This window comes from Melozone crissalis, unplaced genomic scaffold, assembly GCF_028551555.1.
Source record: "Melozone crissalis strain CALT ecotype California unplaced genomic scaffold, PUWL_Pcris_2 ptg000006l_1, whole genome shotgun sequence".
NCBI classification, from domain to species: Eukaryota; Metazoa; Chordata; class Aves; order Passeriformes; family Passerellidae; genus Melozone; species Melozone crissalis.
The window spans coordinates 53,987,785-54,009,089 of record NW_026535784.1 but is presented as its reverse complement, the minus strand read 5'-3'; the positions used below and the strand labels follow the sequence as shown (position 1 = coordinate 54,009,089).

Below are 21,305 nucleotides of genomic sequence, written 5' to 3'. Positions count from 1 at the left end.
TGCCGGGGGGAGGCTCCCGTTCCCCATGGACACGGCTCTGCAGCACTTTTTAAATGTCGTTTTCCCGGAGTTTTTACAGTTCCGTCACAAATTCCTGCCTGCGCGAAGGACTGAGCCGAAAGTGCGGCGGATCTGGGCCAGGCCCCCGGCACGGGGGGAACCTCCCGCCCCGCGAAGCCAGCTGACATTTGTCTTTTAATTGTTCACCGTGCTGTCCGTGGCAGCGATCCAGGGGTTAGCTATTGAATCTCTTCCTAAAAAGTCCTTTCCTGGAGGAGAAGGAGCCCAGCCGGCTTTGGCTTCCAAAACATGTCCCGAAAAGGGGGGCCGCGAGCTCGTGTGAATCCCCTGCTCTTTCTTCCAGCGCCCCAGACAAAACCAGCCCAACCAAGCGGACAGCGCTGGGCTCTTTTCCCCGCGATTCCACTTTGACGGTGCCAACTGCAACTGGTGGCCAGCTGGGTCTCTGTGCAGGAGTAAATTAACTGGAAAGCCTCAGTCGGTGCTGCGGTGAACTGGAAAAGGGGCCGGGGCCGCCGGAGCGCTGGCGGCAGCCCGGGGCGCACGGGAGGGTGCGGGCAGGGCCGGGCCGGGCTGCGGGGAGCGGAGCGGCCGCCGGGGAACGGGAACGGGGCCGAGGGTGCGCGGGCAGAGAGCCCCGGCCGGGCCCCGCGCCGGCGATCCGGACCCCGCCGTGTTCTGAGCTCGCTCCCGCCGCCCCGCAGAACCCGCGGGGATATCGCAACAGGGCCGAGGCTGCTCCCTGGCGAGCGAGCGGCCCTTCCCTTCCTGCCTGCACAACTCGTCGGGAAGGGTGGGCTGGGGGCAGTGTCGGTGGGCCATGGGCACCCCCGCACCCCGGGCAGGGACAGCCGGGGCAGCCGCAGAGCGCCGGGCTCGCTCCCTCCTCCCGGCCCCGGCATTGTGTGAGCCGAAAGATATAAATAAAACCCTGCTCTACCTTTTTTTCTTCTTCGTTTTTATCCTGTTTATAAAAGTATCCCCAAATAGAATAATTTATTTATTTATTTCCTCCAGAATAGCTGGCCCTTTTTCTCTCTCATATCTGATATGATATGAGACCGATATCTGATATGATATAAAACCGATTCTGTTTGCTCTGCTGGTCCTTGGGAAGAAAAAAAAAAAAAAAAAAAAAAAAAAAAAGCGATTGTTTCTGGACTGTTTAGATATGGAAATGATCGCGTCAGATAATGAGTTTCAATTTAAACCAGTTCTGGTATTGGGTCTATTCGTTCTAGACACTTAGCCGGGCTTTTATTTTATCCACTGTTTTCTTCTTGGAAAGCGGTTTATTTCCCCTAATAATGGTAACACTCTGCCGTTAATAAAGCCCTGCATCGCCCGCCTCTGAGAAAGTTGAAACAGCCTAATTTAGGCTGAGTGGCCGGGTGGAAGCTACCTGCCCGCTCACGTCCCCAAACAACCCGCGGCTTATTTTATTTGTATCCTTCTTGTGTTCCCACAGCAAAATAGTCAACTTCCAATTAATAAAAAAAAAAAAAAAAAGCGCTCAAACAACAAAAGTCTTCAAACAAACCAAACAACCAAACAACAACAAAAACCTTACTACTGAGAATCAACAAAAATCACCTCTTCTCTTTCTTTAGTGAAGGCAGCAGACGTCGTTAAACTGGTTTAATTGATTTATCGTTTTGTTGTTTTGTTTGTTTTTTTTTTTTAACAGAAAGTGCATTACATTTAACTGGTCTTGCAAAGGGCTTTTCTTCTCTTTACAAACCGAATTATTTTTAATATAAATTAATAAATGTTAAGATGCTATTTCACGATATATCATCGTTATTAGCTTAAAAAAAAAAAGAAAAAACAATTTACATTCTCTAGTATTCCGTATGATACAAAAGAAAACACACTTTAAATTCAAATACAGCAACTAAATGAATTTTATACTTTGACTGACAGTGGTTGTGACAATTCCCACCAGCTACTTTTTCAACGCGCGGTTGATTGGGAACGGTGTAAATGAAAGCAAACTCTGTCCCTCCGCCCTCTCCCCCCCACCCTCCGCCCCCCCTTGCACGACGACCGCAACAGAAAGTGTTTCAAAAATACTAATAAATAGCACGCGGGGCCGCCGCAGTTTCGGCCCGAGGGAGGCACCGGCGGCGTTTCCGCGGCGGTGCCCCCGGTGCTGCCGGAGAGCGCGGGGCGGGCGGGACGCTGCGCCCTCGGCCCCCGCTGTACAAAAAAACAACAACAAAAAAAAGAATGTATATTACATTTTAAATATTCACAGTAAGGAACGCCTACGGTCGCGGGGACTCACGGTTTATTTACAAAGAGCCGGCAAAGCCGCCCGGCCGGAGCGGGCCCGGGCTCGGGCCAGCCGCTCCGCTCCGCTCCGCCCGCCGCCCCACGGCAACAACGCGCGGCGCGGGGAGCGGGCGCGCCCGCCGGGCCCGCCGGGGCCCGCAGTCCTCTCTGCGCTCCCTCCGGCGTCTGCTCCTCCTCCGGGCGCGTAGAGTCTAGAAAAATAGATCTGTACATCTCCGAACGCGGCGGAGGGCGAAGCAGGCTAGACGGAGGCTTCCCCCTCCGGGGGATGCAGCAACAGCCCGCCGCCCCCCGGCTTGTGTTTCTTCAGGAGCTGCGTGATCTTCTCATCGTCCGAATTGGGGTCCAGGGGCTTGTTGTAGTCATCGTCCTCCTCCTCGTTCTCCGAGGCGCCCTTCAGCCGCTCCGTCTCCGAGTCCTGCTTCTTCTTTGCCGTCGCCATCTCCGCCGCGTGCTTCTTCCGCCACTTGGTCCGTCGGTTCTGGAACCAGACCTGCCCCGCCGCCACCGTCAGCATCAGGGCACGGCCACCCGCGGCGGCGGCACCGGGCCGCTCCCACCCCCGCTGCTCGCCCGGTGCCCATCTCCCCATCCCCGGCGTGCGCAGCGATGCCCGCTCCGCCGCCCTTGGGGCGATTTCCCCGCAACGAAAGCGGCCGATCCCCGCCGCACCGCGCTCCCGGCCGCCGCCCACACCCGGCCCGGCGCGGGCCGACAGCCGCCCCCAGCTCCCCCGAGGCTCCCTGCCATCCTGCCTGGGGCGGGGATACCCACATTTGGGGCCGATGCCTTCCCCAGCCCCCCTGCCCCGCCAGATGTATTTACTCTCCGGCAGGGCGCTGCCAGAGTAGGGGGGCATTTTCATTGTAGGAGCTGCAATAATTTATTCGCAGCCATCGGGACGTATTTGCCGTGACAAAGGAGGCAGTGCAGATCAGACTGAAAGCGTGAGCACCGCCGAGGGGCCCCCTCTGGGCCAGTCCACCAAGCAAACGCCTCTGCGTGTTCTCGGGGGGCTCAGCCCGCTCTCCCCACCCCTCACACCTCCGCTTTGCCCAAAACACAGAGTTTTTAACCAGAACGTAAAAGTGCGGGTGCGGCAGTGCGACACCCTAACATCCCCCTTTCCCGGCTTTCCCAGAATGCTGGCCACCCCCACGGTGTTCAGAGCTTCTCAGTCTCGCTTGGGTTTGTTTGGTTCAATTTGATTGGGTTTTAAAATACTTTAAAACTACTTTCTCGGCCCCGCAGTGAGGCGATAAGGGGAGAAATGCCGGTGGTTGCCGGGGAAGCCCCCGCCAGCCCGCAGCATCTCCGGCTGCTTCAGACGGGACCCCGTTTCCGCGGCGGGGCCCTTTTGTTCCCCCCTCCTCCAGCCCCGCACCGCTCGGTGCTCTCGGTGCTCTCACCTTAACTTGGCTCTCCGTCATCCCCAGGGAATACGCCAGCCGGGCTCGCTCCGGGCCCGCCAGGTATTTCGTCTGTTCAAAAGTCTTTTCCAGAGCGAAAATCTGCTGGCCAGAAAAAGTGGGTCTTGTATGTTTTCTCTTCCCGTCCTTATCCAGCAAAATTGAGCCTTGATCTGGCAAAGGGAGGAGGGGAGAGAAAGGGAAGGCAGGGACAGACAAGTTAATCTACGGATTTGGGAAAGCGCTTCACTCTCAAGCGGCCCCAGGGGACGGAGGGGTCTCTACGCGGGGGATAAGAAAACTATTGCCTAAGCCAGGCTACGGCTCTGGCCTTTCGGCTCGCCTTAATTATTTTTCCTTTAAGATCAAAAATCTGAGCGGGCAAATGATTTGGTTTTTTTTAAAAAAAAGCCGCAGCCGGTGCGAGCGGGTGGTAGCAGAAAGTCCTGCTCGGGAAAAGTTTGTGCGCGCCCCTAAAGCCAACCCTGGCCCCGAGAGTGCCCAGCAGCGACGGCGGCAGCGCGGCTAATTTCCCCTCGGAGGGTTTCGCTTTTCGCCGGCGATAATTGGCGATATATTACAGAGTTTTGCGCTGACCGAGGGGACGGAGAAAGCAAAATCAACTTAAGAAACGAAAACAAAAGAAATCGAGGCAAAGCCAGCCCGCTCGGCTGCGGCCGGGCCCTGGCTAGAAGGGTCTCAGAGCGATGCCAGGGCGCGGGGGCTCCCTGGCACGGGGAGCGGATCCCACCGGGGCTCCCGCGCCCTCTCCCCCCCGCCCCGCCACGCCGGGTACTCACGGGGGGCGCAGGCGAGGCGGGCGTCCCTCCACGGCGGGCTCTGCATCACCCCCGGCCAGAAGATGGGCGTCCGGCCGGGCAGCTCGGCCAGCGGCTTGGGGTAGCGCCCGGCGGCCACGGCGGCGGCGGCGGCGGCGGCGCCAGGGCTGAAGTAGAGGGCGGGCGGCGGCGGCGGCGGCGGGCTGAGGCTGCCGAAGCGGGGCAGCCCGGCCAGCAGCCCGGCGGGCGCCGCCGAGGAAGCGGAGGGCGAGGCGGAGGCGAGCGCGGCGCCCGGCAGGGGCATGGAGGGCCGGCTGAGGATGTCGTTGATGCCGTGCGGGGTGGCGGCCGAGAGCTGCGGCGGGGCCGTGCCCAGCGCCGAGAGCCCGCCCGCGGCGGCGGCGGAGGCGGCGGGCGCCTTGAGGCCCGGGGAGCCGAGCGGCGGCGAGGGCGAGGCGGAGGCGGGCGAGGCGGAGGCGGAGGAGGAGGAGGCGGGCCCGGCGGGCAGGGGGTACGCGGGGTACAGCGGCGCCTTCATCTCGGCCATGCTGTGCAGGGCGGCCAGCGGCGGGCTGCCCAGCAGGAAGGCGCCCTGCCGGGGCGCGCCGTCCATCTGCCCCAGCGCCAGCATCCCCGTGCCGCCGCCGGCCGGGGGCGGGGGGCCCGGACGGCCCCTAGAGCCGCGGGGCCCCGGCGGCCGGCCCGGGGGTGCCGCCCGCACCGGCGACGCGCATCCAGCCCGCGGGGGCCGCCGCCTCTAGCGGGGAGCTACGCGCCCGAGCGGCGGCCCCGCCGTGCCGCCGGGCATCGGGGCTGCGCCTCGGCGGACGCTGCCTGCCGGGGCGGAAAGCGGAGCGGCGGTGCTGTCGGACACGGCGGCTGTATACGCGCGTGTGTGCGCAGCGGCCGTGCCCGCTCCGATGGACCGCCGGCGGATCACAGCGGCGCGGGGGCTGCGCTCGCCGGCCCTGCCTCCTCCCCGGCGCCCCGCATCGCTCCCGGCGCGGTTCCCGCGGCTCTGTCGGGGCTGCGGGCGCGGCTCGGGGCGCACTGCCGCGCCGCCCCGCTCCTGCCTCCTTTAGCGGGGGCACGGCCGGCAGCGGGCGCGGCGGCGGCGGCGGCGCGGGGCGGGGGCGGGGCGGCTGCCGGCCCTGCCCACCCACCCGCCCGCCCTGAGCCAACTTCGGGCTCCCCGGCTCCCCTCGCCCTCTTCTCCTGGCTTTTCTTTTATTTTCCCCTCTTCTCCTTCCCCCCCTCTTTTTCCTTTCCATTTTTCTTTTCCCTCGTTCCTCTTCTTTATCTTTTCCCTTTCCCTGTCTTTTTCCTCTCTTTCCTTTCCCTTTTCCTTTCCTTTTACTTTTCCCTTTTGTTTACCCTTTTTCCTCTCCTGTTTCTTCTCCCTCTTTTTCTCCCTTTTGCTTTCCTTTTTTGCCTCTCATTTTTTCTCTTCTTTTTTCCTTTTCTTTCTTTTTCCTTTGTTTTTTCCTTTCTCTTTTACGTTTTATTTTTATTTTTTAATTGTAATTTTTCTGCATTTAATTTCTTTTTCCTTTACTTTCTCGTTTCCTTTCCTTTTTCATTTTCTCTCTCCTTCTCTTTTCCTTTGCCCTCTCTCATTTAATTTCTCTGTTTTCCCCCATCATTTTATCTATCCGTATTTCTCTTTCTTTCTTTCTTTCTTTCTTTCTTTCTTTCTTTCTTTCTTTCTTTCTTTCTTTCTCTTTCTTTCCTTCTTTCCTTCTCTCTCTCTTTCTCTCTTTCTCTCTTTCTCTCTTTCTTTCTCTCTCTCTCTCTTTCTCTCTTTCTCTCTCTCTTTCTCTCTCTCTGTCTTGGGAGAGACTCCAGAGCGCAGAGCCGCCCGAGTCCCGGTGGGGCCGGGCCTGCCCCGGTGTTTCCTTGGGATGCGGGAGGTGTGAACAGCCTCGGCCCTTCCCGCACGCTCTGGCCCCTGTGGATGCTCTCTGTCCCCGCTGGATCCGGGTGTTGGTGCCGCCGGGCCCGGTCACTGCCCGGTGCTGTGCCCCGGTACCAGCGAGCCCCTGGGCACCTGTGCCCGGCACCCCGGCTGCTCACGGCAATTCCCGTAGCCTAAGGCCGAAAGGGAAAAAAAATCCTATTTGTCCCGTAAAGAGCATTCCACGGAAGAGTGATGCAAAATCACCCTGAGCAATTTTTACACTGTGCTGTCTGTGCCCGTGTGTTGTACCTGTGGGGAACTCTATTTTCCTCGAGCGTGGAAAAACGGGATGATGCGAAAATTAATTTTATTTTAATTACGAATCTTAGCTAAAGCGGAGGCACGTTGGTCCTCTACCTGCAACGATGTTTCCTTCTATTTCTAAATAATCCCTTGTTGCTCTGAATTGTTTTAGTTGGAGTTATAAATTTGATGAATACACTTGGAGAAAGGGCGCGTAGGGTCTTGCCTCGCCTTAACTTTGGCGCAGCCACACGAAGGGCACCGCCGGGAAGCTCAAGTTAAACCTCCGAGTCTGAATTTCTTTTTTTCTTTGTCCTCTTGTCACTTCGCAAATATTCTAAAAGAAAACCCCAAAGAAGTGTTTTCCTGCTGGTTGCGGAGGAGCCGGGGGCGCTCGGCCGCCGCAGCCCCGCACGGCCCCGCAGCCCCGGCTCAGCTCCGGCAGCGGCAATGGAGAGGGGGAGCCGCCTCTCAAAGGGAACGATTTGCATCTGAATTCGGGGGGATAGAAATGCTAAACCGCTTTTGTAAGTGCTGAGGCAGGCGCGGAGCGGCACCCAAGGGAGCCTCTTTTCCTCCCTCCTGCCGAGGACACGGTGCGGGGGCAGGGGCTCTCCCCGGGCCCGACCCGCTGCCTGCCTCCCTGCTCCAGCGCCCCAAGGGAGCTCTGCCAGAGCCGGGCAGCGGCGGCAGCTCCGGCCGCGGGTCCGCGCTGGGGCGGGGGCAGCGGGCCCTGAGCCCGCAGCGGGTCCTGCCGGGCCGGCCCGAGCTGCGGCACCGCCCGGGGCTCTGCGGGCCCCGCCAGCCCCGTGCTCGGCCCGGCGGTACCGGCGGTACCGGCCCGCTCCCCTCGCTCCGCGCCCCTTTCCCGGGAGTTCGCCGCCCGGCACCTCCGGGCTTGTTTTCCAGCGGAAGAAAAACAAAACAATCCCTCCAGCACAAGAGTTTTTCCTCCTTTTCTACTGTAAGAAACGGATGGCGTATTGAAAAAAAACGAGTGTTTATTTGAGGGTCTCCTCGTGCAACTTCTTCCCTAAAGAGAGCATCGCAGGTGGGATGGCGCCCATAGGGCTGCCCCTGCCTGAGAAACGGATTCAAAAGCAGACGCCAGAATTACCTTCTCTCTGTCTTTAACGACTGAAATATTCGAAAATATTAATATTTGGTTCCTTTTCCATGTTCAGCTTCTGTTTTCCCTAAGCTAGGGCAGTCAGCTGAAGTAGTGAGGAGAAGTAACTCGGGAGGCGGCCGGGGCTGAGCAGAGTGTGGGGGACACCGTGAGCAGCCCAGGCAGCGGCGGGGCTGAAAGCCACCCCAGCAGCAAACTTCACCAACAGGCCGAGCCAGCCGCAGCCTGCAAACCCCGCAGCCGAAGCACTCCGTGAGCAATGGGGCTGCTGACCGGACCCTGCTCGCCAATGCCCGGCTGCGTTTCACCAGCTCCGCGGGGTCTCATCGCAAGCGCTTCGCCGCTTCCAGCAGAGCAACCACCAAGGAGAGCGGGGCCGGGCGGCGAGCCGGAGGGTGCAAAGCGAGAGGAGAGCAGCTCCCTCAGAATCCCATCGGGAAGCACCCGCGGAGCCCGGGGACGGAGGGCGGCAGGGACAGCGGGGTCCGGGCTGCCAGGGGCGGGGGCTGCGGGCAAGGAGGGGCTGAGCTGCCCTGGGGAGCCCGGCCCCCCCGGGAGGCAGTGAGGAAGACGTGAGAATGGATTCACAGGTACGCAGGAGAAGCGTTGTCAAAAAAAAAAAAAAAAAAAAAAAAAAGGAAAGAAAAAAAAGCTGTTTTGCTGGTTCGAGGCGTAGGAAGTACGAGTGCTGGAGCAGCTATGGCTCCAAAATTCACTCAAAATTCACTTCCACCAGAATGGTCCCAGCGTATCTGAAAGGGGAAAAATGCCCCAACCAAACCATAAGGACGCCTAAAACTAAAAGGTCGAACGTGCTTTGGCATTACAGGGTCAGATGTTCTTCAGGCTGCCGAGACAGAACCGGCACTGCAGCATCGTGCGGGTGCTGCCCTCGAGGAAGGGCTGCTCTGCCCCACAGAGCCCTTCCAGCCCCCAACAGCAGAGACAGCGAACCCCACCTTGCCCAGCTTGTTCCCTAATAAGTTATCGTGGCTGTGAGAGGAGCCTGTCTGAACTAAATGAAGCAGTCACTTTATTTAGCAAATGAAATATTTTGCCACTACCATATGTTCCTCATTGCAAGCAGGCAGCCCGTTAGTTTCCCAAAGTGGTGGATGGGTACATAGACACCTTTTTGTTGTAGCAGCACTGTAAAGCCTTTGAATCATTTGTCGTCTGCCCTACATCGTGGGAAGGAGCTGAGCCAGGAAAGCATAATGTTCTTCTGGGCGCTAATTCGAACTCTTAATCAAGATCTGATTACCAAAAAGGAAGACAGAGCATAAAGACGCTATAAAGATTGAATTTTTTTTCTATCTTGGCCATAACTCACCCCACAAATGTGTCCATTATGACATTCACTCTAGAGGAAAATTGTGATGTTGTTGCAAGATTCCCTACAGCAGAGCTGCTGCCAATGATGATGAATAATCTCGGTCCATATGCTAGCTCTATACATCTCTACAGTACCAGCCTGCTCTCATCCTCTTCCTGCTTCCTCAAAAACACGGAATATTTGAAGAACAGTAAAAGTTAATTAAAAATAGTTAATAGGTTAATCAGACTTGGTCTTATATTTATCTAATGCAGAGCACTGATTCTTTAGTGATGTAGCCCGAGGCATTACCACGAGCCAAGAAAATGAATCAGACATTTAATGGAGATGTGGAAACGGAAATTTCTTGTAAGACTACAAAATCGGACGCCAATAATACACTAAAATATAATGAATTTATCATTAAAATTCCACGCATGAAATGCCATCCTGTGTCCTCTTGCTGGGTGATAAACTGAGACAAAGCCGGCCAGAAGAATTTTCAGGAGACGGTCCTTTGGGTACACCTCACCTGCTTTTTGGCATTCTTGTTGCAGAGTGTCTGCCCGCAGACCTCTGGTGACAGCTGAGGTCAGAGGCGTCGCTTAGCGGGAGATGCCACCGCGGGCTCCCTGGGCTGCCTGCAGAGTGCCGAGGACCACGAAACGCTGCCAGCTCCCTCTGGGGCGTGCTGGCCTCGCCCTAGGGCCGGCTCCGCTCTGCGTTACTCACGTGTGCCGTGCAGGAATGGCTTGTGCGGGAGCGCTTTCCCTGCCGGGCCGTGGCGATGCTGCGGGCTCTGCACTCCCCGGGCTCCCGGTCCCTCCTGGGGACGCGCTCCCGTCACTTGGCCGCTGCGATCCGAGCATCCTGCCCCAATTCCTCTTTGCATTTACACTGAAGCGTACCCAGAGTAACTGGGAGCGGAGGCTGAGTGGGAACGGGACACGGTCATTGCCTTTTAAAAACAGCTGCGAAGAGGAGGCTGTTGCAGGCTGCTGCCTGCACACACCTCTGTTACCACTTCGATATTTCTTTTGCTTTTCTTAAGTGAAATGCTCAAGCATTTTCCGTATCCTCGGGAAGGCAAAATATTTTTCTCGTTTCTGGAACATTGAGAATATGCGCTGCTGAAACGGAGTAGTTAGTTTTACTTTTGATTTGTGATCGTTGGTTCAGCCTGACCCCTGCTGGGGGAAGCTAGGAGGAGAGGATTACAAGTGCAGAGAGTCCATCCAGAACCCACAGGTTCACCCGAGACCATTCCTGTTCCAAGACCCGTTTCCAGCCCAGGCCCGTGCCCTGCTCAGGCTCTGCCCACACTGCACTCTGCCCTCTGGGCAATACAAACTCTACCTGAAATTTGTCCAGCTTCCACCTCCAGGACCTGTCACCACCTCCACTGTTACACCACGTTGTAGGAACATCACACACCGATTTAATATGGCCACAGGGGTCTCCTGCAGGTGCACCCACCTCCCTGCTGGCATCCTGGCTCCAAAGCCCTGTGGCATTACTGATTACCAGCCCTCCGTCTATCCTAATTAGTGCACAACAGATTTCTCAACATTCCCATAATTGTGTATTCCCGTGTGGTGCCCCTAAACGCTGCAGCCAGCACAGATGTGCCCGTGATGTGACCTGGCACTCAGACAAGACATTTCCCTCTGACTTGCTAAGGACCAAAGTCCTTGTGGCAGGGATGGGCCTTCTCTCCACCTGGGAGCAGCCGCAATGGGACTGCTGCTGCCTCTGCACACCTCAGACTGTGCTGTGGTGGCTGGTGAGGGGCCTCCTTCATCTCCATTTGGGAATTCTGTGGGGACTGGATGCACGTAGCCGATCAGCCCCAGGCAAAGAAACTATTTTGGAAACCTGCTGCAAACAGTGATGCCAAAGTGTGCCTGCCATAGGCCAGGTGTGCCACAGCAAGGGCAAGAAACACTGGGGCTCCATCCCCTTCATTCATCTTTGCCTAAGGGCTGTGAAGGCGCTACTCTTCCAAAGTTACCTTCCTTTCCCCTTCCATTGAACATTGCTACACAGAAACTTCCCACTCTGCAGTGTGTGTGCATATGAGATGTGGATAAAGACATCAGTTAAATCCAACAGAAGTTCACCCATCATCCCCCAGCCCTGGCTGACCAGTTGAACAGGACAGTGAGTGCCCCCACAACAGCTGGATATGGATCCACGCACTGCCCTGGCATCCAAGTGAGGGATTTCTTCATGTGGATAACCACATATACTCTATGGCTAAAACTGTCTGGCTTTGGCACAACTAATGTCAGGAGCTAAAACTAATGTCAGGAGCTGTTGGCACAGCGTGGTCCAGTGTCAGGGAACTGAAAATCATTAAACTGATGATCTAAATGGGGGTGGGAGGGGGAAAGCAGTGCGACGGCCATCATTATGTGCATAATTTTATGATTCTTAGAAAATCATATTTCAGCATTTTCCATCACATCAAAGGCTGACAGGGTCGCATTGATTAGCGGATTCAGCCCAAAGGATGGAGAAAACCACTGATAGCAGTATACTCCGTGTCAGTTTCAGTGTCACCGAAACGAGCCGAGGAATTTGGGCGGTGTCGGGAGCCCGGGGAGCTCGGGGAGCGGGGCTGGGACGCGGGGCTGGGATGCTGGGGCCGGATCCCGGCGCTCCGTGCTCGCTCCGGCAGCTCCACCTAGCGCTGGCCGGCGCTGGAAACCGCAGGAAGGCACAAATCTGTTCGTGCAGTCAGGAGGGAGAGTGTGCGTCTGCCTGCCCCATGCCAGGAGTGGCTGCGGTGCGGCAATGGAAGGGGCAGGAGCATCTCCCTGGATGGGCCAGGGCTGGAGCTTCCACTGCTCTGGTGTGCAGAATTCCTGCCTTTGGAGCAGAACAGCGTGGAGCAGAGCAGCCTGGCAGTACACTGAGCAGCAGGAAAGAGTTACCTCACTCCCTCCGTCCCTCCCTCCCAGCCCTGCAAACTCCAGCTCACTGGCCCCCGCAGCAGCCTGGGGGTTTGTTAGAGGTAATTAATTGCGAGGGCTGTGCTATAGACTGAGGGGATGCGGCGGCTTCTGTCGGGCTCCAGCCCATTCCCTGGCAGAGAAGATGAAGTGCTGCGCACGGCAGGGGCAGCAGGCTCACAGCTCGGGATGACCCGGCGCAGGGAAGCACAGGATGGCTGGACCTGCTCTCCAGAGGTGTGAAGGAGCTGCTGAGGAAGCAGGAAAACCGCTGCTCAGGTTTTTCTGTGAGAAGCTGGATCCTTAGGGAAATTGTTCAGTGTTTTAGGGGTTTTTTCCCCCCTTGCTTTTCCCTCTCTTGTGAAGGATCAGAAATGTAGACCACTAAAAAGCCTGCATCCAGAAGGGGCAATTTCCCACTGTGAGAGTTTGAATCCCAGTTCTTGCCTCAGTTTGCAGTGGCAGTGTCAAGAACTCCTGGGATAAAGCACACTCCTATTTCTTGCCCCACAGAGGAAACTGTCATTTTTCTACATGTTTCTCAGTCCTCTCTATCAGCTCCTGCTCTGATTACACTCACACTTTCCTTTTCATCTCCCACAACCAGTGATGTCAAGTCACGTTGTGCAGCCTGCATGAACCTCTAGTGGCACTGGGGACAGGACAGCAGGGAATTCCTGGCTGCAATAAGACACCCAGGTAATTTCTTCCAGTACTATCTTTGGCTATGTGACATGAGGGCGTGAAGGATGCTGTTCAGAAAGCACCATGCTGGTACAGCAGCTGGCTAAAACTGAGTCTTCTTGTGCTGGCAAACAGGGAATTTCTTTAGTTTGCAATTACATGAAAAAAAAATATTACCTGGATCAGAGAGTGAGTGAGTCTGAAGATACTGTTCTGGACTTCTTTCTCTTGTTTTGGCTTCACACTGCAGACTTTAGGTAAGCAGACATTTGTCTGGCACAACAATAGAAGCAGCAGAAAGCCCCTTGCTATTGTTGCTTTCCATTCCCATTTTGGGTCCTGCTCTTCTGGCAGTAGCTGACTGCGGACCAGCCACTTTGGTCACAGCCCCCAAAAGAGCTGAAAATGCTAAAAGGTGGGACTGATTCCTCTTTTGAGCAACCAGTACCCATTCCTCCTGGTGTTGCAGACCCCTCCTTCCTTGTGATCAAGGCAGACAGCCTGCTGGGGGCTTGGGGGACAGGCAACACAGATGGAGCCCAGGTGCCTTTGCCCATTTAGCACACAGAGCAAGTCTCTAGAAGAAGCTTTCCAGGATCAAGTGCTTTCCCAATAAACCTGGCATTTTCGGGTAAGAAAAAGAGGGATAAGAAGAACTTCCCGGGAGCTGCTTCTGCATGTGCTGGTGACTTAGGGAGAAGAAAAGTGATATCAGAAATGGGAGTGCTGTGGCAAATATCCCAAAGTCACTGGTCAAGATTTATTGAGAGGCTTTCAACCACAAACCTGAAAACACAGAGAACAAAAGAGAATAGGCCATAAGTCTCCATCTTTTGAAGCTCACTTTGTCTTGACTCTTCAACTACAGGGAAGATGCTTCTCCCAACAGGTATCCCCTAGTAAAAACCTCAGGATCTCATGTAACACAGTTCCAGTGCACAGGGTTTGGAAAAAGAAGGAAAATATGTATAACCAGCTGGTAATTTCTGGGGTATTTTTACAGCTATACCACTGGAAGGTAACTTTCAGAGGATGCTCCTAAGTGAATATGTAGGAACACCTTTGTAAAGTACAAGATGTACTTCAGTCTGAGGACTACCACAGCAAAGTGGCAGCAAACCATGACTTTACAGGGCAACCTTTGCAGATTGTGACTGTAATACTTGGCTTAATTGCATCCTATCGGCTGCTCACCACTTATAAAATACACTCTGAGTGGGCCATAATGCTCCTCCTGTCCCTTGAGATAAGATAGTTAGATGGTATTGCTGGCAAAACAGAGTGATATTTCATGAACTACTAAAAATCAATGGTGATATGCCTGATCATACCTTAGATGAACTTTTCTCATGAACTGAAATGTAATAGAGTGGGTAATATAGAAGCTCAATTAAATGAAATGGTATGAAATGTATTGAAAGCAACACAAAGAGGAGGGGAGCAAATCCAGTGACAGAGAGCAGAGACAAGTGCAAGCTGTGCTCTGTGCACCACAAATCCAGTAAACAGTAAATACCTCCTGTGGAAGTTACTCTAACCTGAGACTGGGAGATATTGCTGAGCTTTTGCCTTGGCCTAAAATGGCAAAATTCCCACAGATGGGACCAGGGCTCAGCCTCATATCTGGCCTGTGGGGGAGCACATGAGTGTTGCCAGATGATAAAATGGGGATTGCTCATAGAGTGGTAGGAAAGCACTTTCCCTGAGAGTCTGTCCATCAGAGAGCATCGTGGTCTGCTCAGTTACACAGGAAAAGCCAGAGCGAGCTGGGATTGAGAAGGGCAGTGAAGTTGGGGCACAAACATGGCGCCCTTGGTGTCATGCAGAAGGGATTATCTCTTGCAGCTGGCTGTGAATTGCAGGCAGTTGTGGTGTTAAGGCTGGTGCCAGCCCTATATGTGTTAACATAAATGGGCTCCACCTCCAGGGAAACCGCTGGGAAGTGGCACTGGGCACAATTTGCTTGGCCAAGTTTCTCCTGACAAGGAGGTGTTGCCAGACAGAGTGATGGAAGCTGTGTAGGAGGCACTCACTCTCCTCCTCCTCCTGCCCTTCCTGCTGCAGGCAGTGTGTTGGGGCTCCTGACCGTGTCCTGTGAGGAAGGGGGTGTCTCTGCACCCCCTGAGTCTCCCCCAGGCTGGTACCTGAAGGGCTGGGGAGCTGCTGTGCGTGGGGTCACCTGAAGAGCTGTTGTGGATCCACTGAGACCTTTTAAAAAGCATCTTATGCAACTTTTTGAACAATGGTTTGCTCTTCAGTCCTGCCCAAGGGTAAGCTAGTTTCTCCAAATACTTTAGACTGAATTTGTTGGGGGACAGCTGATTCTGCCAGTGCTACATTTTGTGGCACTTGGCTAGAATGGAGCCAGCTCCTTTATTTTCTCTGGCAGCCACCTGTGTTTGACAGAGTGGTGCCATTTGTCCCTTTAAACAATCCAGTGGTTACCCCCTTTAGCCTTTCCCAGCTGGAATTGTAAACATACAGTCCTCACCCCTGCCAAGTCTGTTTCCTCATCAGACTTGTCTCCACCTTTTTCCATGCCCACATCTCCTTGCAAAAAGAAGAGTTGCAAGTTATGGCATTCCAAAGGGAGGTTTGTATGACAAGAAAGAATCTGCATGGGTAATATAACACATAGTGCACATGTGATTGCACAAGGAGGGTGTGTTGCAATTTCATGGCATGTTCAGACAGCCTCAACAAGCTCAAGAATTAATTTCACGTCTAATGCAAACACAGCAGCAGCTTGCCAAGCACCCACCACAAATGCACAAATGAACCCTGGTTTGGTTTCTTTTTTTTTTTTTTTTTTTTTTTGGAAAGAGCATGACCATCCCTGGGATTATGATAGGAATAAAGGCAAAAGAATAACTCAGTAGCTGTGCAATACTCAGTCACTTGGACCAAACAGAAGGTGACAGCTGCCTAGGGCAAAGGTTCCTGCTGCCAGAGCTCTCACAGTGGTCACTAGATTGTGTTCCTCAGACTCTGGTGCATAACTTGGAAATAATGAGGTCAGTTTGTTTTGTTGCTTTGTTTTTACTGGCATACAAGTGGCCTATTTTATAAAGTTCAAATGTACAACTAATAAGCAAATAGTCGACCACAAATGCCACAGACTATGAGGTTTTTATGCCAGATTAGCAAATGAAAACAGATTACACGACATATTAACTAAACACAAAAGAACAATTCAGTGCTGTCAGTAGATTTAAATTACTAAAATATAGATATGTATGCTCTCTTCAGGATGCCTTGGCAAAGTACCACTGGCTTTTGACCCCTGTTAAACCCAGTAAGACAGTATTACAGCTCATGCTCTATTCATTTAAAGGGGGGGAAAGCAACCTCACACAAGCCCATATTTCAGTGCAGCTTTCCCTTTTTTTAGCATCTGAGTCTAGAGCCTAGAGCTGGAGGAGGATTCATCCCAGAGTGTACAAGTTGTGTAATAATGAGCTTCTGACCTGGAATTTCAGCTTTAAGCATATCCTGAGCACCTGGGCTCCCATGCACTGTCTCAAGGCAGCACCAGGCAGTGTTTTGCAGCTCTTGGTTTTGTCAGGGGAGCACAAGGTATTAATAGATAGGCTTGTGCTTTGGAGAGCAATCACACAGCCTGATTGAGGCTGTTGTATCACTGTTTCCTCTGCTTCTTTCTGACTTGGGGTTATCCTCTTTAAAATGATTTAGGGATGCAAAAAAGAGAAATATATAAATTGATTGAAAGCAGCGCATTATAATATTGTTCATAATTGATATTATTTAAGAGGATATTGAACTATTGCTGACAAGGCCTAACATTGCTATCTGTGCTGACCAGTAGGTATCAACATTTTCCACTCGTCTCACTTCTGTGCATTAGTAGGAATCCATTAAAAAGAAACCCCAGACCCTGCAAACCACTTCTGTTTCTGAGACTGCTGGCAGTAGGCAGCCCCAGTGTTATAACTGCAGACGTGCCTTTCTTTCCAACACATGTTTTGAGACAGATACTTTCTGTTCCCCAGGTTCTGAGCAGACAGGGAAGCAGTTCCCTCCATTTCCTTCTGCTGCTGCAGCCGTGAAGCAGCTCCACTCTGCCTCTTGCCATGCAAGGGCCTTGCTGCTGCTCGGGGCAGTCAGCAGCAGCTCCGTGCCCGCTGCCTTTCCAGGAGCCTGGATGCAGCTTGTGTAAGGGCTTATATAACTCCTTTAATGTCAGGGCTCCGGTTCTGCGTCTGCCTGCAGAAAACTCCTCCTTTTGTACGCAGGTCAGGGCTCAGAGCAGAGGCAGCTCCGGGCTCAGCCAACAGCAGAGGAGGCAGATCTGCCTGCTGGATAACCAGGGTGCAGGGCAGGGGGCAGCACAGCGGGGCAGGTGGTGTGTCCTCGCTTGGGGCAGAGGGGAAAGTGCAAGGATGTGCTTGTTAGAAGCTTCCCTGTGCTGCAGATAACGTTGAGTCGGTAGATGAGGTTTGGGTTGTTTACTGGCAGCTTTGAGCCACTAAATTCATGAGGGAACACAGAGCAACACAGAGCAGCAGAAACCTCTGAGGCCTCACACCTCAAGACACTGGAATCCATCCAGGAGAGGTGATATGATAATATTTGAATATCAGGAGAGTCGTCAGCTGACATGCTAATCCCCCTGTCCTGGGAGCACATGGAAGTTTCTGCCACACATTGTGAAACCATGCCTAGTCACAACATTTGCAGAAGTGATGTTACATTCCAGCCAGTGTAGTTACTTGCCCCAAAGGAACCTGAGTAACAGGGTGTTGACTTGGAAAATTCCCATCCGACCAGTCTAACCAGGTACCAGGCTCCCATGGCTGCAAGGTGCTGCAGCTGAGAAGCAGGACAACCTCACTCCCATGATCTGCTTCATCCATAAGGCCCCTGCCCCACAACTCTGCTGGGACCCCCTTGCCCCTTTCCTCTGGGGTGGAGAGGCTTGAAATGCTTTGCTGTGATGCAACAGTTTTTGCTGTCCCTTCTTGCACTTCTGAGCACTCTGTGGGTGAAAAGGTGGATGACAGGAGCAGGAACACCCTGTTGGGAGAGAGGAGCGAAGCTGGGGCTGGATTCCTGCCTGATCCCACTGGGGCCTAGTCCTTGTTTTTAATTTTCTCTTTCCCAGTGGCCCTGCCCAGAAGACTTCACCCCTCATCCCACGGTGACCAGTTGTTCATTGCTTGTGATACACTGATTTATCTTCTTGAATTTGCCTTGCCTCTGCTCATTAATATGCATTGAGTACTTCACCTTTTCCTTCTTTGACATTATTGCTACTTTTTTCTAACACACCATTTGCTAAACAAATATTTTTTCTCCTCTCAGCTTTTCTAAAAAAAATTATCTTTCCCTTCGCTGTTTAGGTTAAGGATGGAGCACAGATGTAGAAGAAATGGAGGTCCTTACTCTTCTCCTAGATGGGATGTAAAGATCTGCCTAATGATCTTTATGCAGGTATTGAAGGATAGTCTCTGTCTCATTGACCACAGAAAGGTTTTTCCTGTGGCAAACGTTTGTGTTTTCCCTCCTGACAGCTCCTCCCATCTGCAGGGCCAACAGGCTAAAGGCACATCTTGCACTTGGAGTAAGGGAAACTGGTTTCTTCTGAGAGCTTTGCTGGAGGAACACTCACAAGGGAAAAGTCAACAGGGGAAACATATTGAAAAAGAAGAGATTAGAAAGGATGCCTCTTTACTCACCAGGGTCCCCTCTGCTCACCTTGTATGGTTTGGGTTTCTGACCTGCTGGGGATCTGTTTCTCACCCTCTCATATTCTGAGCAAGGAGCACTGAAATTTTCCAACTCAATTTACCCCATAATATTTCACTTATGGAGAAATACATCAAAATTATACTTAGCAAGAGTAAAGTGTTGGATTGGCCCGGCCAGATGGCCACATCACTGACCTGCAGTGGGCTGCTGCTTTCACCTTTCACATTATCTCACCAAGGGACACAGTGCCAGAAACTGCTTCTGTGGCCTGTCTGGCCTAGCTTTGGGTCTCTGCTTTGCCTTGTGCTGGACCAGCCCTTCTCTTAGCACATTTTTGCAGGTTTTCTGGGGGTGCTGCAGACATACTACCCCCTGAGACTGTCAGCAGTGCACAGGTAAAATCTTTCACATAAATGGCTGTTTGTCTGAAATACTGAGGTGTCCCCAGTTCCTGGCAGAAAGACTGGAATTGTTTTACTAATGTCATAATCCATGTCCACCCACAGCATCAGTTCTGAACCATGGTGTTTACATTAAAAACATACCAAGCATACTTTTGGAGGGACATAATAATAATCTTGTTTATGTAATAAAGCTAAAAAAAAATGAAACAAAACCAATTAAGGTTGGTGAAGCCAGTCACCATACGGACAATATAAAAGACAGCAGGAGCGGCTCGGCACTGCTTCACAGGAGGTGCTGGCCCTGTGTTTGCAGGCACAGTGAGCTGGTGTGTGGACATGGAAGTGATATCTGGACTGCATGTCTTTGTGGGAATGCTCCCTGGCAGCCAGCTGTTGGCATGGCCAGGCCGAGAGTGGCCATACAAAACCAGTGGAGTGGCACAAGCCGCGATACAGGGTGCTGCTGGAATTCAGCACTGTAGCTGGCCTTGCAGAGCGCTTTTCTCCACTGTGAGCTCCTGGGCAGGTGCGTTTCGTTTCTGTGCACTCTGGTGGCACCACACTTGGCAGGGCACACGGCATGGTGGGGCAGGGACGAGCCAAGCACCACACCTGTCCCCATAAAGGGACACAGAGCAGGTGGCCATGAGTATCCCAGAAGGAGACAAAGCACTCTACAGAAACCCGCGGGGCTGCAGCACAGGCGCTGATGCGAAGTTGCCACCGGGGCTGCCTGGCGATGCCCGTCCCGGGCTCCCGGGGGATTCCCGGCGGGCTGCAGGCACGCAGCGTCCCGCGGCCATCCCGGCATCCAGGAGAGAACAGCCCGGAGCTCCCCGCCTGGGTCAGGCTCGTTGCGGTGCCCACCGCACGCAGCGGGCCGGGAGCCCCGCGGGCCGGGCGCTCATTGCCCGCCCCGGGGGCGGTGCCGGCGGCGGGGGCGGAGCGCCGGGCGCACCTGAGCGAGCGACGCCGCCCGCCCGCTCCGCCCCAGCCCCAGCCGCGGCCGCGGGGCTTCTCCGCTCCCGGGGCGCGGGTCCGGCTGCGGCCCCGAGCTGCGGCGGCGTCCGCGGTTGGAGCGCCGCCTCCCCGCTGGTGGGCACAGCGCCGGGCTCCCAACGGGAGGCGGAGGAAGGAGAGGCGGCGGGCGGGCTCCGCGGCGCGGCCTCCGCGCCCTCCCCGTCCCGATCGCGGCCCCGGCTGCGCCCGCTCCCGCCGGGTGGGCGCTGCGCTCCCGCGGCGCGATGTCGGCGCGGCGGCGGCGGAGGGCGGCCACAGAGCCGGAGGAGGAAGAGGAGGAGGAGGAGGAGGAGGCGGGTAGCGACAAGGTGAGAACGCGCGGGGGCGGCGGCGGCGGCTTTTGGGGCAGGGGGGCAGCGCTGCCTCCGCCAGGGCCCGGACGCGCCGCCCGTGGGGCTCCGCTCTCCTGGCCCCGGCCCCGGCCCCAGGGACCCTCCCGGTGCCTCCCGGGCTGTAACGCGGCCGCGCTCTCGGGCGGTAGGAGGAGAGAGAGGCCAGGTGCCAGGTTAGGGGGTGTGTGCCCACGCGTGTTTTACCCATTGCCGTTCCCGGTGGCGAGACCGAAATGGGAGCGGCCCGGCTCTCTCCGGGCCCGCAGCGAAAGCCCGGCGCCGTGGCTGCGTGTCGTGTCTCACCTCTCGCCTAGGGAGCGGATGGCGGGGTGTGACCCCAGCGCTGCTGGGCACCCCCCGGCCGCTCCCTCGCACCCCTCATTCCACCCGCCCGCTGGGATGCGGAGGAGAGCCGGGGAGAAAAGGTAAAACCAGTTGGTTGAGATAAGAACAGTTTAATAATTGAAATGAAATAGTGGCATTAATGAGAAGGGAGATGACAGAAAGGCGTATAAAACCCAAGGAAGTGCAAGTGGCGCAGAATACAATTGCTTCACCACCTGCCCAGCAAGGAGCAGCAATCAATCAGCCTTTCTCAGCCAGTACCCCCAGGAGAGCCTTTGGCCAGGTCAGATCCACTGTTCTGGCCCCTCCTGGCTCCTTGTGTGCTTCCTCACTGGCAGAGCACGGGAAACAGAAAAGTCCTTGACTTGGGCTGAGCAGTGCTCAGCGAAGCCAACACATCAGTGTATTATCAACATTATTCCCCTGCTAAATCCAAAACACAGCACCGTAGCAGCTCCTAGGAAGAAAATTAACTCTATCCTGGAGAAAACTGGGACACCGGCCCAGGATAGGAGCACACTTCAGTGTGGTTGGGCCAGTCCAGTAGCACTGGAACTAACTCAGAACAGTGATCTGCTCCATTTAAAGGCCGTGTCAGCATTTCCTCAGCAACTCTTTCTGCTTTATGGCCTGTTAAGTGATAGGCATTCACCTCTGGCCTGGAAAGGACTTACAGTATGACATTTCTGCTAAGGCAAGAGGTTTTTGA

At 54.6% G+C, this 21,305-nt stretch overlaps 2 protein-coding genes across 2 annotated transcripts in view; one reads left to right on the top strand and one right to left on the bottom strand.

Annotated features, from left to right (window-relative positions):
• Positions 1 to 2,467: 2,467 nt before the first annotated feature.
• NKX6-1 (NK6 homeobox 1) lies at positions 2,468 to 5,135 on the bottom strand. Its single transcript, XM_054295764.1, has 3 exons — positions 4,526 to 5,135; positions 3,726 to 3,898; positions 2,468 to 2,809 (listed from the first exon to the last, which is right to left on the bottom strand). The coding sequence occupies exons 1-3, from the start codon at positions 5,133 to 5,135 to the stop codon at positions 2,558 to 2,560; spliced, it is 1,035 nt and encodes a 344-aa protein (XP_054151739.1). The 3' UTR covers positions 2,468 to 2,557.
• A 15,008-nt stretch (positions 5,136 to 20,143) lies between these two features.
• The window catches only part of CDS1 (CDP-diacylglycerol synthase 1), a 29,076-nt gene continuing 27,914 nt past the window's right edge, over positions 20,144 to 21,305 (top strand). Inside the window, exon 1 of the mRNA XM_054295692.1 lies at positions 20,144 to 20,227. Within this exon, the coding sequence (XP_054151667.1) occupies positions 20,144 to 20,227 (84 nt within the window). The remainder of the gene's footprint in view (positions 20,228 to 21,305) is intronic.